Here is a 19118-nt window from a genome sequence, read left to right as displayed (position 1 = left end):
AAAAGCAGGTTCATGAAGGGGAAAAAAGGAGCAAAAAATAGCTATACAGAGAAGGCGGTGCAGCAAGTGAGAAACTAACAGAGAAATGGTTGAATATGACACTGGATAAATAACCAAGTGTTGGAGAAAATTTCCCACAGATAATGAAATTATACAGTGAAAATGTCTACCAATTTCCATACTCTCAGAGAACTAATTACAGAACTAAGAGAGAAAATGTCAGCTTCGTGACATCAAAGTGGGGACGCTGCCTACTCATTTTCCCCCTATTTGTGTCTTGATGTTTTACCTAAGCTGCTTTTAGCTTCTAGCCCCACAGCACATTTCTATTCTCCAAGATAAGGGCCACAATTACACATGCGCACAAATGGATATGGTTGAGGAATGGAAGATTGTGTATGCATGTGCATAAGCACATAAACACATTTATGTGTCGTTTTTTTGGATGCTGCTTTTGTGTGTATTCACAGCACAGTTTATGTGCAATTGGAGAATTGAAAAATTTGGCCTGAAAAACCATGACGTTGTGTCAGTAGCGTTCTGTATTTAAATTTTCCGATGAGTCACAGATCTCCAGGTGAGGCAGTCACACACAGAGGCGCACACATACATACAGAGGTCTAGACAGTCCACAAGGTCCAAATGAAACTGGAAGGTGATGGAGTGGAGGAAACTTATACGTTAAAAACATTTGTTTGTGTGCGAGAGCAAGTGTGTGTTTGTATGAACTTTCGGAAAATAAGTGTATTGTGTCTGCCTCTGTGTGTGTATGTGTCTGTGAGAGAGAGAGAGAATGAGACCCTAGCTCTTCTCCCTCCCACCGGCTCTTGTAATCCTCTGTGTTTTGGCGACCTTGGCAACCTGGTGACAAAACATTCCAGGTGTCGCTTTGATTGAGGTCATGGGTGGGCGAGAAGTGAAAAGATGTTGGAGGTAAGGGAGCAGGATGGACTGAGAGGAGGATAAAGTTCCTGATGGCCTCGGGGTCAGCCATTCAGTTTATTCAGTCATTTCCTGCCTGTGTGTATATATTTTCCCTGCCCATTTCTTTATTTGCTCTTCTTCATGTTTTCCAAAAACATATAAAGGAAAAGTTGTAGATTTAAAATCTGAATAAAATGGATGGAGGTTATAATTATGTTATTGATAATTAGTTTTTTGTTTGTTTGTTTGTTTAGAAAATTTATGGTTTTGGCTCACTGTTGTGTACATTGATTCATATTTTGTTTACATTTACTCTCAATCAGGGGTAAATATGGCTGCTGAAGGTGGGATATGGCAAGTCAAACTAAAGAGCATTATTAGTTTAAATTTAAACTTATGACTGACCCAATGTAATGGTGACACTAAAGGCTACACCAGTCCAATAAGGTCCATTACCTTAAACCTTACCACACTGTCTAGCGTGGTAATACATTCCCCTTTTTAAATTCATAACATATTACCATTTTGTTAATTTCTGGGCGATAAAGCCTCTGTGTCTTTGACTGACATACAGAATCAGGCACACAACCTCTTTTGTACATCTGAAATTAAATGCCACTTTAAAAAAAAGTTTTTGATTGCTCACTTCTGTTGTGTACAACTGGCCAGATGCTGTGCCATGATCACAACTTTATTGATATCTATAACATGAACACATTATAGCAATGAGAAGGGGAAAAAGGAGGCATAAGTGTGACCATCTGCTTTAAGTGAGCAACTCCATGGCATTAACTGGTAGCAATACCAGACTTCCGCACAAAAAAATATAAACTGACTTTATATTATAAAATCTTCACCTGAATATGATTTGGTTTCTGTAAATTGGAGATGCCAGTATGCTGCTCCAGATTATTCCATGCATTTTAAACCCTGGTGTTGACCCTACCTGTACAGCTTTGACTCTGCATGAGAGAGGTAGTGCTGTAAGTTACAGGCATGTAAATGTATATTTGATTAGTTTGTGATTTAAGATGGACAAATACTGCAGGTTTTTTTTTCTGACAGCAACTCACACTGCAAATCTTCATGGGTATTTCTCCAAATCCAGAACTTGTATGTGCTCCCACTGAAAATGAACAAAAGCCCCTGATTAGTCTTGTCAACTGGCAACCAATTTGTTGCTAAATTCAGGCTAAATCAGTGTACTTTGTCTGCTTGGCTTACTGCTGTGAGTAATCTCATAAAGGATAGCTCCAGTGACTAGCTCCCAAGTTTTTGTTGTATGCTTGTTCAGGAGCTTTACTCTTTTTGCCCTCTTTCAATCAGTTTTCCTTCATTGTACAGTCTTAATTTTATTAACTTATAAAGTTAAGACACATACAAAGCCAAGAACGTCTTTTTCTTATGGCTCTAATGGCTAACAGAGTGCTATAACTGGACTCCATAAGCAGGTGTACTGTATAATGATGAGGGGGGGAAAGCATAGTAGTTTGGATAAAACAGATATTACTGATGAAATCAAAGCAATTGAATGAATACAAGATTCACAGTTCCGGCTTCTCTCTTAAAACAGACTAATGAACAGGGGAAAAACATTTGAACACTTAAATTTTCCTTCTCTTTGCAGTGAGAGATGACGAAGATTTCCTGAGTCTGAGTGAGCTCCCAGAAACCTTCCCTTCTGACCCACCGGAACCCTTACCTCACTTCCTGTTTGAACCTGAGGAAGGCTACATTGTCAAGAATAAGCCCGTCAATCTCTACTGCAAAGCAACGCCTGCCACACAGATTTACTTCAAGTGCAACAGCGAGTGGGTCCATCAGAAAGACCACACTGTGGAGGAAAGGGTTGACGAAAACTCAGGTAAGCAAAAGCTAGCACACACATCTAAATAGAGATTTACTTGGACTTTAGCAGAAAGTGGCTGTAAGGCAACTGTCAAACTTTTTGAGAGAGATTTTTTTGGATGAAAAAACAAAACCCAACTGTACTTTTACGTCGAAACAGCTGGAAAATAAATTGCTTTTTAAAAAACAAACAAACTAGAAAATAGCAAAAATGCTCAACATATTTAGACTTAACTCATTAAAATCTAAGAATTATGTATTGGTGGAGGAGCTTTCTGGTGTATGTGTACGATTTTGCAAAATCTGTTTCTAACTGGCTTGTAGTGACTAAGGTAGGCAAGGCATTATAAGTGTAGAATCTGTCCATCTTAGTCCTGTAACCACAACATAGACTTCATAGAATACATAGTTAAAATTTTTCTGCCACTCTATTCATAGAAAAACTCATCTTCAATTAATTGTGATCTCTATGTTTTGTTTTGTTTTTTGTTTTTTTATTTAATTGTAAGTGTGTGAAAGTGTAGTTCATGATTATAGTTATAAACAGTATCCTTCAAAATATGGGGCAAATGACATGTCTTTTGATTCAGTGATTCAGTTTTGGGGGTCATGACTATCCTTATAATGACAGGTGACAAAAATGTAATGTATTTAAATTAATTCATTTACTGATACCAAAACAAAATAATAATAATTTTTAAACACTGTGAAAACAGAAAATGAGCTGTAAGCATGCAGCTTTGAACAAGAGGTGTATTTATCATTTACACATATATTTGACACAGATGTTACTTGCCATACATCATACAGAGGTTGTTTGTATTACATGTTATTTAAAATCAGACCATTAAAATGGGCTTTTAACATGCCTACACTGCATAGTCAATTAAGTCCCCCTTTCCCTTTTGATTTATCTGGGCATTTGTCAGTGTCTGGCCCTGTTGATATTTTGCTCTTTGTGATGTGTCCAAATTTTTTGTCTCACTGGTACACTGGAAGCTCACAGGTTAAATCCATTATTCAGATGTTTTATTTGTCCAGAAAGGTAGGTCACATGTCAGATGTGTGTACACAGCTGTCCCACTGCCAGTGCTGTACTGCGATGTTCAGAGGACAGTTTAATGGGATCCACAACGATGTACTGGATCGCAGCCAAAGTTCCACACTTGTCGCTTGACAGCACATGGTATTACTCTGCAGGCTAGGTAATGATGAATCATGCTGTTGCTTTGGCAGGAATACAAAGATATACACAACCTGGTTTCTTAGACTTAAGGTTGACGTGAGCTCAGCTTATGGGTTTCCACCTGCTTGATAATAAGCTTCGGTCCCCAGAGCAAGCAAAACTGAAACACATGCTTGGCTGGAAAAAACAATTGGGTCAACAACCAGCAGCATAAATCAGAATTGTTATTTTGGCTTATGCATATCTCTCTCTCCCTATATATATATATATATATATATATATATATATATTAGGGGTGCAACAATACACAAAATTCACGGTTCGGTTTGATACTTTGGTGTCACGGTTCGATATTTTTTCGATACAAACAAATGTTCATGTTTTTTTAATTTGTCATTTATTAAAATTATAAATATATATTTTAACTAAAAAGTACAGTTTTTAAATTTAATGTCGCTGAAACAACAAAGTAATAATAAAAAAAAATCTATCTGATCAAGAAATCACTCATCTTTGGAAAAGAGAGTTTATTACAGAGAAATGTCTCTTTCCAAAATAAAAGCTATACTATACCCTTCTTCTGGGCTGTATTCTCAGCAGCATATTAAACATATCAGGTCCCCATAAGGCGAACAATGTGCTAACGGCTGTCTAAATGACTCGGGTAAAGTTTGTAGCATGCATGCTTGTTGCTTTTGTCTGCTTCCACTTGTCTTTGCACTAGGATGATGTCGGCATAAATGTGCAGTCATATTCGTTGTGTTCCCACTAGTGCTGTCAGCGTTAATCTGAAATGACGTTAACGCCACAACACGGCAAATCTCCGTTAACGAGCTACCGCGGATCGCCCCGTGCATGGGGCTAGACGGCCAACACGTTAACGAGCTAACTGCGCTAACGCACTAGTTCCCACCAATGTAACTGAGCATTGCATGGCACATCCGACACACTGTTTTACTTTAGTCCATGACGTGCTTACCTTCAGGGTCATACGTCACATGAAAACCAAAATAATTCCAAACGCCAGATCTGAATGAGGGTGGGGGAGGTTCAATTTGCCATGTTGCAACGAGAGCTTAACTTCTGTCTCGCTAGCTTGCCCTGCGCTCAGTGGATCTGCGTTCGACTACTCCGCCTAAGCTGCACTGTCGAGCGCAGATCCACTGAGCGCTCCACACAGACAGCATCGTCAGAAGGAAAGTTGATAAAATAAATTAAAAATTTTGTATTGTTCGATACATATGCGTACCGAACCGAAAGCACTGTATCGAACGGTTCAATATCGATACGAGTATCGTTGCACCCCTAATAAATAAATATATTTTGTTGCAAAGAACATCCCGGAAGCAGAAATTGTGCTGTATGTATACGTTCTTTCTTTGATGTTCTAGTTGGTGTCTGCTTCAGTTCTTAACCAAATCAGACACAGAAACAAAGGTTCGTATGCATATAGTGTTAAATACTATTTTCATAGAAGGTAAATTAAAATAGTAGTAATTTCTCTTCAACTATAGCATCATATCCCCATTGTGTTGCTTGTATTTGATTTCTTAAACATACTTTAAAAAAATGTTTTCCCTTTTCATCTGTCTTACTGCTTTCTAATATTTGAGTACTAACTTTTTTGCTGAGAGCACAAACACAAAACAAAACTGTTAATAAGATGGTAAGTTGGCGTGCTGTCATCAGTTTTGTTTATTCATGAGTTTATGCTCACAGTCTTGCCCTCAGATCTTCCATCTTTCTTTCCTCCTCTGTCTCTCAGTGCTCAGTACTCAATTCATGTGCAGCTGCTAGTCATTTATTAGTCTTCCATCAGCTGTTTGCTAGCTGCTGTGTTTTGAGTTATATGTTACTGAGAGGATTTTTCTGTTTAATTAATGAACCATGGCTTTAAACTGTCCTCTTGTCTAGTAATTGACACTTAGTTATTAACATAATTTCGATCACCCAGTCTAAGATAACCCCCCCACATACATCAAGTTCTTTTTATTATGTTTCTACAGTAGATTTGTAATTGTGTATAAAGCTCATTTTATATATTAATATCAAATATCATATTTCCGAGTTCTACTGTCTGTCCTGTCTGTTGAAATTGTCCTCTCTTCCTCCCCTCACATCCAACCTGTCGACCAGATGGCCGCCCCTCCCTCAGCCTGTCTCTGTCAGAGGTTTCTTTCTGTTAAAAGCGAGTTTTTCCTTCCCACTGTCACCAAAGTGCTTGCTCATAGGTGTTCATGTGGTTGTTGGGGTTTTCTTTGTATTATTGTAGGGCCTTTACCTTACAATATCAAGTGCTTCGAGGAATCTGTTATTATGATTTGGTGTTATATAAATAGAAAAGAGTAATCCTCGGGTCTTGGTCAAACATGGATTAAGTTTTGGAAGTTTTGGATTTTGGAACTGCTCAAGATGTGTTTTAGTTTGCATAATTTGCTGCTCTAGGAAATTTCATCTCAAGCACACAATAATCAGTATACACATACAAAATATGGCAACTGAATAATTAAATAGAGCTGGTGATATCGAAGATTGCGTTAAGTCATTGTTGTTGTTGTTGTTGTTTGATAACAGCAATTTGATTACAATAATGGGCAATAATTTCTCTGCTCTAAATAAACAGATGAAAAGTGCAAACAACACAGTCGAAATGATGAGAGAACGCCTTTTTTGGTGTCAGACAAAGCTTTTAGTTCACTTTGAAAATATAGGCAATGAAATTAGAAAACTAATTACAAATGCTAGATATATGTATATATCTGTATAGATAGATACAGTATTATAGTACACAGTTTTAGTTAATCGCTTAGAAATCTATTGTAGGGTCTTTGAATTTACTGTGTGTGCACTGTTTATCTGTTTGTCTTTGGTAAAACCTATACTCTGTAAGCTGTTTACTTCTCTTTGTTTCCTGCTGTTTCAGCAGCACAGCTAGAAGCTTTGACCCCCATACTGCTTTTATTATCTGTTTTCTTTCTCCCTCTCTTCCCCACTGTCCCATCTCCTTACTTGCCGTTCTCCTTTCTTTTCTTTTCCTTTCTCTCTGCCTCATGCTGTTTTGTGCTCTACTCTAATTTCCACTGCCTGAAACTGGAGTGAGCAAAGTCAGATAAAAACCTGAGCTTGAGGAAACAGGGGAGAGAAGTAGGGGCTGAAGGAGAGATGTTGATGGAGGGTATCTTTAAGAGGACTGAAAAGGCCAACAGCTATCAGGGAGTCACACCGAGGAGAAAGACGATATGGATCCTGTTGTGCCTCCTGTCCACCTCTCTCTGCCTGTCTTCTCATATTTTAGCAGAAAATGTAAAGTCAGCTTAAGTGTTGAAACACAGAGAAATTTGATTCTGGGGATAGAATGAAATAGATAAACAAACACAGCAAATGTAAAACAACCAAAAGTTGTGTTAAAAAGCTCTGTGTGCCCTGTTTCATTTTACTGCTCGTATAAGTAGAGTAACAGAAATGCAGACATTAAGTGTGGAAAATCAGAGAAAAAACAAAACAAAAGGGTAATCAGTGATGATTTACTGTCTTGAAAGATTAAATATTGAGGACTGAATAATGGAGCAATGTTGAATTTTTTAAAAAAGTATGTTTATTGCAATTTTTGTGATTACATAAAGCTCAGTAATAGAAATCAAGCTTTTTTTTATATAACAAAGTTTAAAAAGATAAGTAAAATATGAATGCATGCTTAGTGATGCACTGATTTTACAATGGACTGCCTGCTTCCACAGTGTCTTCTGTCAGTGCAGAAGCTACTGTCGCCAGCTCCCTTATTCACCAGGGGTTGCCACAGTGGGTAGCTTCACGTGTTTGACTTGGCAGAGTTTTGATGCTAGATGCCCTTCCTGATGCAACCCCCAAAGGGATTTGTGTGTCCTATAGAGACGCTGTCTGTTGCATGGGCTTGCATACATTTCCCAAGGTGAAATCTGTATATTTTTTAAATTTCAATAAAAAGTCCTTAGAAGGTGTTGTAAACTTTACTTTCTGGATAAGTTGCAATTATGCAGAAAATTATTTATTTATATATATATAAAGCTAGCTAACTTGATACTGTTGGGCTTTCAGTCAAAGCCGCACATAAAAGAAACAAAAAGTTACCCCCCCCCCCCCAAAAAAAACAAAAAAAAAACAAACCTCCTCCAGACAGGTGTTAATACAATCTCATTATTAGCAGTGACATTTGCTGAAACATGCTTACCATATCTCCATTTTAATTAATGTTGTGTAAGGTGCAGATCAGCATAATTTGTGCAGATCGCATATGTTATTGCGAAGGGCATTTCTCCAGTGTTTGCTTAAGCCATATGCGTACAACCACAGTATATCTCCATTAGCCTTGAAGTGTGCTAATGACATGTTGTGTACCAGGTTACTTACTTTGTCTCCATTAGCCAAAGTGTGAGTGGTTATTAGTCTGGTAGCAATGACCCGTGACTCCACATCTACACATGCACAAACACGCACACATACATTATTGGCACACAAAGTATTGGCTCTGGTGATTTGTGACCTCTTTCCCTCCATTGCTGCCATCTCACTTGTATTGATTTTTTTCTCGTCTTTGTCTCTCCCTCTTTCTGTTTCTCCTAATGTTTCTCCTTTCCTCTGTCTTTTTTGCCCTCTTTCTGGCTTCACTCCCATTTTTCTCTGTGGCCATTTGTTTAGTTCTTTTTTTAAATGTTGCTACAATGTCTGCAAATGTACAATATCTCTCCTTCTTGAATACAGAAAAGGTACATACCTGTGTCTATCTGTGCGTCTGTCTGTCTGTCACAAGAGAGAGAAAATGTGTGATTGATAATGCTTATCTGAGTGTTTTTGGTATAGTTCCCTTTAGGTTTTCTTTTGGTTCATTGCCTCTGTGGAACTCTGGAACTGCTAAAGGACTCAAATGTGCACACTCAGCAACATTTACATGCAGACAAGCATGCACAGACACATACATTGTAATCAGTCACTATCACAGTGGAAACCTTTGAGCGAGTATACCCATGCACTTGCATGTATGCGTACATGCACGCGGTCTACACATTTTGAGTGTTCAGTTGGTTACAGACCGCTGATTCTGTTCTGTCAGTGTCCTCCATGATTTTTCCCTCCAAAGAACTCTGTCAGGCCTTGTTCTCTTCCTTTCTCACCATGCTTCACAGCCTGTTGTGATCTCACTTTAAATACCCCCTTTGGCTCTTCCGTCTTCATCTTTTAAACCCCCCCTTCATCGTAATGCTTATTTAAAAACGTAACATTTAACCTAGCCCTCAGCATTTAAACTGTGCAATTTTGGTTTTTAATGCATAAATAATAATGATCTAATACATTAAATTATTAGCATAATATATAATATGTGTTCTACATAAGGCATAATCTATTTTGCATAATGTCTTATGTAGAACAACCTTCTTGAAAGGAGCTAATTTGCGACAAATGCTGGCCACACAAACATTTATATCTGCTCAGTTTTTTTTATTTTTTATGATGATATCTAGTTCTGGTTAGAAGTTATTGTAATTCGAAATGAAAGTTGAACTAATGTCGGAGACATCAATCATAAAACTGGTATTTCAGCATTGTCGTTGGGACAACTTCCTGTGCGTTTCTTGGCTACTCTTTTGCTACAGATTTTGATTTGTCAGAGAATAACAATCACCATCTCCATATTAGGGATAATAATCATAACATCAATATAAGGAGGGACATTGCTGAAACTATTGGAATAGATCTGAGGAAATGTACAAAGAAGTGGAAACGGCAAGGTAAAAAAAGTCCTAGCGCTTTATTTATTTCTGCCATCTGTCACCACAAAAAAAACCGCCAGTATGTGACGACAAGGTATGATGTTGGTATACCCATTGAGTTTCATCCTAGGTGCTGCAAAGATTTACCACAGATGTCTAAATCAGGTTTGAGTAACCCCAACTGTGAGATGACACTAAAGATTTAGACTCAATCATGCAATGTTTGTTCTACCTAGGTTCTATTTGTACGCTATAATATGATAAATTATTCCATGTTCCTTAATCATCTGTAGATAAAATAGACTTTTAACCATAATTAGCTTTAGCATCAAATATTCTTCTTTCCAACATTGGTCAAACAGCAGGTTTTGAAAGTACAGACTATGGTTAGGCAGCAGCAAACATAAAGTGTTTTTGTTGAAGCTGCAATATCTCAGTCCCTTTGGGGAACTTTTGTTTCACTTGCCGCGGCTGCACAGTGTCGATCAGAGTGTTGGGTCACTTTCCTGACAACTCACCTTGATCTATGCGCACCACTCAGTGAGCTGCTCTCACAAAACGGGGCAAATATTTGCAAAATCAGGGACTCTGTCTGACTTCTTCAGATGTCTCTCTATGTGGAACTGATGAAATAATAATAGTGAGTGTTGACTTTTTCTGCAGCTTCCCCCCCCCCCCCCCGCTATCCCTAAAGAACCATCTGGTTGACCTGTCACTGATCACACCATAAACAATTTGAGTGCTTTGCCCCTTTTTCCACCATCTCTTTCATGTTGTATACCTTTTGACCTCAAAATACCCCGTCTTTGTTTTATGTTTGCCATCTTTATTCCAGATTTTTATATCCATCTAGACTTTTTTGAGCTTTTGTTCATTTAATCCTAATTGGTACAGTTTTCTTCTGCATTCGCTTTAGCTTTGTTGTTGAAACACAGCGGGACACCGAGAGACACAGGTTAATGGAACAAAGTGAAACTGGATATAGGATATAGAAAGAAATGTGTTTAACAGGTATATACATTTTTGGCACATAAAAGACAAGTGAGGTAGTTTATTTCCAACGCAATATCAAAAACAGGTTTTAAAATTAACCATTTGTTTGATTGTATGGGTATTTTTACAATTTTAAAAACACAATTTCTAAAAACTTTAAGTGAAATTAATTGCCATAATGCCAAGAGCACAGCAATAATATTTTTGAGGACTACGTCAACATTTTACATTACCTCCATATATTGTTTGCATTTCATCTTACACATGGAGAAAGGTTTGAAGGGAGCTGAATTATAATACTCATGTATTATATTGGACCACTGCTGGCCATGAGTGCAGTAAAAGTGAGTTTACCCTCGTCTTAAATTTAGTAAAAGAAGCCAGAGGAGGTGGTTCATCAGCCCTTTTACTTATTGTGGTTTTAGCCATTGCTGTTATTTTATTATGATTAGGGCTGTGGTATATTTTATTGGGTGTAACAGTGACCACATGCAGCCATCAAGTGTGTGTGTGTGTGTGTGTGTGTGTGTGTGTGTGTGCGTGCGTGCGTGTGTGCGTGTGTGTGTGTGTGTGCACATGTGTGCAGTAGTGATTATGAAGCTGACCTTTGTATGCTGGTAGTACATTTATCATAGGAATACTGCAGACTTTAATATTGGGCTGACTAGCTGGAAAAAGAACAGAGCACAATGTGTTCCTATGGATCTGAAATCATCTAAATCCTACTGCAAGGGCAAGCAAAACATATTGCGAGATGACATGGCAAACATTCCCCTGGCCAAACTTTAAAAACAAGTGTGGGTGTTGTGATTATACATTTTTCAAATAACAGTAAAATCAGCCAGTTTTATGTTTCCATTGTACTATGTAAACATTTATTTATTTATTGTTTTAGTTCTATAATAAGCAGTGTTGGGAAGGTTACTTTTAAAATGTATTCCATTACAGAATACAGAATACATGCCCCAAAATGTATTCTGTAACGTATTCCGTTACGTTACTCAATGACAGTAACGTATTCTGAATACTTTGGATTACTTAATATATTATCATGCTTTTTACAACAACGTGAATGTACTATTGCTGTGTGATTTATTACTATTACTGAAGGTCCGCGACTCCGAACTGTAGTAAAGGGACCTCTGACTAATACGGCGGGGTCCCTGTCGGCTCGTAGCCGAAAAATAGCTTTACTTTGTTGTGTGGGTCAACTTTTCTTGCGAGAGACAGAGAGAGGCGTTGAAAGGCTGCTCCAACGGAACTTATTGTTTTCGGAGGAAAACACGAACACGGTGTACAGTCGAGTCCTAATAGCTTACTTACAGCTGGGCTCGTCAGGCTCTCTTCTTGGCTGAAGTGGTTATTATTATATTTACATGCTTCCAGCTCCCGTTTTTCCTCGATGACAACTCGTACCTTTCCACTCCCCTTTTTCTCCCTCCTCGCGCTCACAGACCCATAACGTGTATGGCAGTCCATTCTCCCTGCAACACGGACTACACTGCCCATGATGCTACATTCTTTAGAGCTATGCTTGTAGCATTCTGCCTGTTAGCTTAGCACAACAACAACAACAACGAAAAGGCGCTCTCTCACCCAGGAAACACACAGTCCCAGAGAGAGAGAGAGAGCGTCGCCCTGTAACCATGGCAACCGTAACGCTGCCGCCTGGAACAACAGAACGTAGCTGTCAAACAAAACCCAAACAGTCCTGACCCGCGACTATATGAAACAGGAAAGTACCGCATGTGTAATCCATTTATTTCAACAAAGTAACTGTATTCTGAATACCACCTGTTTAAGCGGTAACTGTAACGGAATACAGTTACTCATATTTTGTATTTTAAATACGTAACGGCGGTACATGTATTCCGTTACTCCCCAACACTGTGTATAAGATAAGGTAACCTTTATTAGGCCCACACGTGGGAAATTTGTTTTGTTACAGCAGAAAGTGGACAGTGAGGTTACAGCAATTACAAATTAGTTACAAAGTTACACAGATTAAGAAAAAAACACTGGAATAGGATAAGAGAATAAGAATGAGATACTGTACACAATAGAATACAGTTAAATAAAATATTATGTACAACAGAATAAAATACAATGCTGTCAGAAAAAAAGAATTGCACTCAGTGTTATTGAACAGAAAAAGAGAATGAGGATATTGGTCATAAATGTGGCACTATGACACAAAGTTAAAGCAAGAGGGTTCTCGGTTTGAATCCACCAGCTAGCTGGTACCTTTCTCTTCAGTTTCCATACTCAATGGCAGGGGTGTCCAAGTCCAGGCCTCAAGGGCTGGTGTCCTGCAGGTTTTAGATCACTATTTCATTCCCAGGCCTCTGGAGAACTTCAAGACAAGTTGAGGAGGTAATTTAGCCATTTAAATAAGCTGGGTTGGATCAAGGACACATCTAAAACCTGCAGGACACCAGCCCTTGACGCCTGTAGTTGCTCTATGGGTTCTCTGGCCTTTTCCCAGTTCAGTGATAATTACGTTAGATTAACTGGTGGTTCTCAATTGGCTTTAGGTGTAAATGAATGATTGTCTGTCCCTCTGTGTTAGCCCTGCAACAAACTGGTGACCTGTCCAGGCTTTGGCCCGTCTCTCATCTAATGACAGCTGGGGTATAGATGGATATTCATTTTACACTTTTAGCAGTGGATTTCTACAGATCACAAGCTTAAGGAAAAGCCTAATCATAGAGACAAAACGAAGAGTTATGACCTCGGTGATGATGAGTGTGTTATGCTGTTTTCCAGATCTTCTTTATTATGGACTTTTTTGAGGTGGGCGGGGGTATGAGTTTTTTGCGAAACTAATACATACAATATGTCTAAGCTGGACTTTAAGCATTACATCCTAAGTGCAGCAAGCAGAGATGAAATTATTTGCATGTGTCATGTCTCCATTAAGAAAAAAGAAGTTCTGGAGTGACAAAACACATTCATGCAGTATTGTACTTCCATTCCCCGGGTGACAAGTAAACTTAGTTATATGAATCGACGCTATACGACTAACAGAAATATTTTGGGGTTTGTGCAGTTTTGTGATTGATAGAAATGTTTGTGACAGTATCCACTTGTCTTGATGCTTTTCTTCCATTTTTCATCTACTTCTTTCCCTTCACCTCCCTCAGCTGACAGCAGTGGTTTTGTTGATGTGATGTTCTGTCATGCTACAGAGACCCAGAATCCCATGCTTGTCTCCTCATAACAGATTGATGTGAATTCTTTGAGCACAGTATTGAAACAAAGTAAGGCACTGAGTGATCTGGGACTTTTTAAGCCTCAGGTAGTTCCGTCAGATTTTGCCCAGCAACTCTTGCTTTGTGAGTTTTGCATTGTCAAACACTGGAAACAACCAGGGCTGTCTCAACAGCACAACTCTGGACCTAGTGACGTCTGTCTTTATCTTATATATCCATGTGATGTACTATAAACCTTGAAAATCCGTTTTCATGCAGAATGTCACCGGTAAAAACTTGTGAACAGCTGCATAATCGTCATGTCAAAAACATTGCATACTTAGGCCACAGCTGTTCTTCCTGCATAGCCTAAAGCCATTATTTAAGAGATACATTCATTCAAATCAATAACTTCTGTTTTCGGCTTTGAAACCATAATTTTCTAATATATTTCAATCAGAGGGTTGATGTTTGAAATGTGTAAAACCATAGATTGTTGATAAAATTTGCATCTAGGACTCATAACTTTGAGCAAATGTATTACATATCCAAACTGACAGAATGAGCAAACATCCCTCTGGGGCTAGAGGTAGATACTGAGGTGGTAGATGGGTTCAAACATCAGGCAGATGAACTGAATATTTTGCAGCTTAATATACAACAAAATCAAACCAGAAATGTTTGGTAGAAGGCACGAGGAATATAATGCAGTGCAACTTGAGTTGTCTGTCTGAACTAGCCTGCAGGCTTTGTTTTATTTAGATAGATTTCATGTGATTTCTTTGCATGACTTTCAGAGCAAACCCTATCTCACGAAAGTCAGATTATTGATTTTGAAAGTGAGAATTAGTTAGCATTAGCACGATGAAGACTTCATCTCTTCAGTTTTGACCTTTAGTCTTTACTACATTAACAAGGATTAAGTGCAGTGGCGGTCCTAACCTGTTTGGTGCCCTGGGCGCCCAACTCCCAGCAAATGGGCGATAGAAAACCGATCGGTGCCTATGCCATTCCCAATATGCGCTGGCATGATGTCGGGGCAGCAGGAGTACAAGCATTTTTTTTTTTTTTTTTTTTTTTTGGCCGATGCCCGTGATGCCGCCCCGGGCAACCGCCCGTGTCGCCCGTATCAGAAACCGCTACTGATTAAGTGGTGTATTTTCTTCAACATATTTTCATAGGAACAGCCATGTTTTTAATCTACTGTGAAGTTCTTAGCCCTTCACAGCGTGGTTTTTCACTGTATATGACCTGTTCCTAGTTTGTTTTGCTTTTTTGTCTGTTTTCTTTGTTGTTTCCTACCTTGTAAAACACATTGTTATCCTTCACTGCTGATCCCTGCCTCTTATCTAGCAGTTTAGGTGTTCTAGTAACTTTGCACTGAACCATAATTAACTGAAGTTTATAACTGAGAGTTCTGCACTTATGCTTCAGAGTATAGAGATGGTTAATTAGCTAGCCACTGCACAACCATTTAAAAATTTAATAATACATCTCTGGAAACTTTAAAATTCTTTTTTTCTGTTGGGTTGCTTTTTTATTAGCTGCAAGCTACAAGTTCAAAAAACTTTGAGGTTTAAAACCTTCAGCCTTCTGCTTGGAGAAAATATCTTATTATCCAGTGTTAGTCAGCTGCAGCTTCTCAGTCAGAATATCTGAGGTGCGCCAGCGTCCCACACGCTTTAGTTTTATTCTCCAAGCAGTAAAGGCAGGAGAGAGACCAATATTTGTAGTTTACAGAAACAGTTGTGAGTGTGCTCTCTTTTTTTTTCTTCTTTCGTGCTGCCACCCCCCCCCTTCCGCCAGTTTGCCATTACCTTATTTTATGGTGGAAAGTGCACATTTAATTCTGAGTGTTAAATTTTTCCCTGTTTTGTTTTACAAATTCTTAGCGTTCCTGCACACGTGTCTCAGTGTATCCCAGTGCAGCCACTGGCTTTGCTTGAAACGCTCCACTAATTGAATAATATTTAGCTTCTAATGATTTTTGATATTCAACCTAATAAGTCATGTACACAGTGTTGCAAAAGCTTTAAATATGTATATGTTTCCCATTTATTTGTCTTCATCAGAAGCCTGCTTCCACCCTCTCATTGAGTCACCAAAGCCCGTGGTGTCTTTCATGTACCATCCCATATGCTTCTTTGCATATGCTGAGTCCCTTTTTCACATCTAGCTGTCTGACTCTTTTGAACAATTCCCTTTAATTGCTCATTACTTTGGCAGTAGCATTCTCACTGGTCTCCACCTTCTTCCTATCGTTCTTGCCCTTCTTGTGCTCACACTTTTGTCTTTTTTTTTGTCTCATTGCTATTGCTTGCCCACTCGTTGTCTCAGCTTTAGTCCTGGTTTCCTTGCCTGTTATAATTGTCTCTTTAGCTGCCGTTTTTTTTGCCTCTGTTGCTGTGCTCCTTTGCTCTCTCATTTCATGCTGTGAAGCCATATCAATCTCCTTTGTTTGCATGTTTTCTCAAACATCAGTATGCACAACAGTTTTACAAGCTTTGCTCTTTACAGTGCTCTTCCCATCAATGGCTTTTAGCCCCTTTTTTGCCTCCTACTAGATTTTTATTTTTGGACTTACTCTACACTTTTCTCCCTGTGCCATCAGTCAATTTGAATTTCTGTATTATCTAAGGTCCCTGTTTACTTTCCACACACTCCATCTTATTGAGGTTTATTTATTTATTTCTAACTGAAAAGCCATACCGATCTTCCAGCTATCTTACTTGAAAGCTTATGTTGCCTTTCTTACACTTTGCCCTTATGGGTTACTTATTAATTCTCCCACCAGCCATTAATGGCCTTAAGTTTGCCTCAGTCTCGTTCACTGTATTTCACTTTGTTTCCTCTTAGTCCCCTTTGCCTCAGTCCTGGCTTTGCTGCTATAACTGTCTCTCTTGTGGCAAGAACTTGCCGAGAGTCTTCATAAGTAATAGGCCCAAGTCAGATTTGTGGAGCCCCGTAGAGACGGTTTCTGGGGTCTCTGTAACTCAACTGAACCTGAAATAAACTGCCAAGATCTCTTCTCATGGCATTTTGCCCATCTACTCCCCAATCCCCACGTACTCCTACTTGAATACATTTTTATCTCTGTTCCCTCCCTCTTTCCTTTTCACATTTTATCGACCTCTTCCACCTCTTAACCTGTCATCCTCCTCTCCCTGCAACTCTGTCATGTTGCTCTTCATTACATCTACCTGTCTACCATTTCTCTCATTGCCCTCTCCCCTTCCTTTCCAGTCTGTAACCTAAAGTTTTTACTTTAATTAATCGCTTCTTGATAGTTCTGTTTATTTTCTCTCGAATATTACTTTCCTTGGTCACAGAGTTTCTCAATTTTCTGTATCCTGTATGTAGATTTTTTTTAAATGTAGATTTTCTGCGTCTCATCGTGAGTTTTTCCCTTAGACTTCATTTCCTTTTTTCTCTTTCAGTACCCCTCTATCTGTGCTCCCTTGTAGTGCTATCAGTAGGGTGCAGCTACTCAAATCTTACACTTATTCTTTACATAGGAGCTGCTTTCAAAACTCCAGAGAAAAGAGGGAATTGGGGGTGGACTGAGATAAAGAGTAAAAGCGCAAAGGAACAATCTCACAAATGTGATATTAAATCCAGAGTGGATCTACTCTGTAAAGTGACCTGGCTTTGTAAACACCAGCAGCTACTGAATGATTATCCTCAACTTTAATTTACTAGCTGAGATATTTATTATGGATTGCTCTTACTTTTTCTTTTTAAGCTAACATGTAAGCCATATCAGGCAAATAGAAGCTTATTTAAGTTTCACATTTTCTGGAGAATCAGCACGTGAGTAAGACAAGTAAATAAAAAAAAATTACTTATTTATGACTTACCATTTGTTACCGCTTGCATTTTTGCTCGATTCTTATTCCCAGTTGAAATTGTAAACAATACAATGGTGTTTTTCCCTTTTGCTGCAGGTCTGGTGGTGAGAGAAGCCAGCATAGAAATAACACGGCAGCAAGTGGAGGAGCTGTTTGGCCCTGAAGATTACTGGTGTCAGTGCGTGGCCTGGAGCTCTGCTGGAACCACCAAAAGCCGCAAGGCACATGTCCGGATTGCATGTGAGTTAGCTACTCTAAGCATCCATACAAGATATAAAAGTTGGAAAATACTGCTTATGGGAGTGGATTGTCCACATTTAATATTTAAAGTTTTCTATCTGATAAACAAAACAAAACATTTTCTCTTATCTCAGTAAAAATGTGTATGTTTGCAATCTTGTGCACACAGATACACTAAACAGTTATCATGGGTTGATTCAGTCTCATGAAAGCCTTTTGTAAAACACAGTAGTCTAAAACTGAAAGCAAACAGGGAAAACTGATTACCTTATTCAATGCAAATAGAGGCATCACAACTGACTTAACCCCCTGGTGTGTGTAGTTTATTATTACTCTGTAGTAATATGAACACAAGTGCAGGGATGTTATACCGCCTATTTTTCTTTTACAAATAAAAACGCAAAAAAAAACCATCCAAGTAGTCTAGATTTTTTCTTTATCATCTCATCACTTGCACCAGTGATTTTATGCTGCACATACCTGCTGTGGATTTCCACAGAACAGCAGGACACGATAAAGTGAGTTTGTTACCTTGCTTTGAAGTTTAGGTGTGCAGTCGGCTGTATTACTTTATGCAATATTTGTAACGGATGAAAAGAATCGTCTTGTTTCATGCATGTGATTTTACTAAAAGCACATTACAGTTGGTTACATTTTAAGCAGGAAAAACTGGAGAGTCAGATTTTTTTTTAAACCGAATTAACTAAAAAAAAAAACCTTTGAAGAAAATGTACCCACCGTATATAATGCAGTGTAACTTTTCTAAGCAGAGAGTTAGCTCTATAACTTTGGTCGACCATCAGTAGCTTCCTGTTATGGTCTGGTGAAGAATTTAATAAGACAACTGGGAGTCTGACTATAAGGTCACCAAAAGAACACAGCACAGATTAGACCCGGCCAGACTTCATATCATTCTAACAGACAGTACTACTATGTAATACTGCATACACAGTTAACACATGGGGAAATCATTTCAGGAGTCCCCCAGCAACAGCTCAGGGAAAGGAAAAAAGCTAAATCCTGTCACGAGTGATGGTCATTTGACAGCTGTACAACATCTGAGGAGCAAGGGAATTGAGATGTTTGATAAAAAAAAATAATCTAAAACAGTGGTTCTTAACCTTGTTGGAGGTACCGAACCCCA

The 19118-nt window shown here is 38.6% G+C and overlaps 1 protein-coding gene across 2 annotated transcripts in view; it reads left to right on the top strand.

Annotated features, from left to right (window-relative positions):
- Positions 1-19118, top strand: part of LOC309719040 (netrin receptor UNC5C-like) — a 187146-nt gene that overhangs the window by 90386 nt on the left and 77642 nt on the right. For both annotated transcript variants that reach the window (XM_082554813.1, XM_082554814.1), the window contains exons 2-3: positions 2552-2788; positions 17831-17974. In XM_082554813.1, coding sequence (XP_082410939.1) covers positions 2552-2788; positions 17831-17974 — 381 coding nt within the window. The remainder of the gene's footprint in view (positions 1-2551; positions 2789-17830; positions 17975-19118) is intronic.

This window comes from Aulonocara stuartgranti (genome assembly GCF_965226115.1).
Source record: "Aulonocara stuartgranti genome assembly, chromosome: 12".
In the NCBI taxonomy this organism is placed as follows: domain Eukaryota; kingdom Metazoa; phylum Chordata; class Actinopteri; order Cichliformes; family Cichlidae; genus Aulonocara; species Aulonocara stuartgranti.
This window is presented reverse-complemented; position numbering and strand designations above follow the sequence as displayed.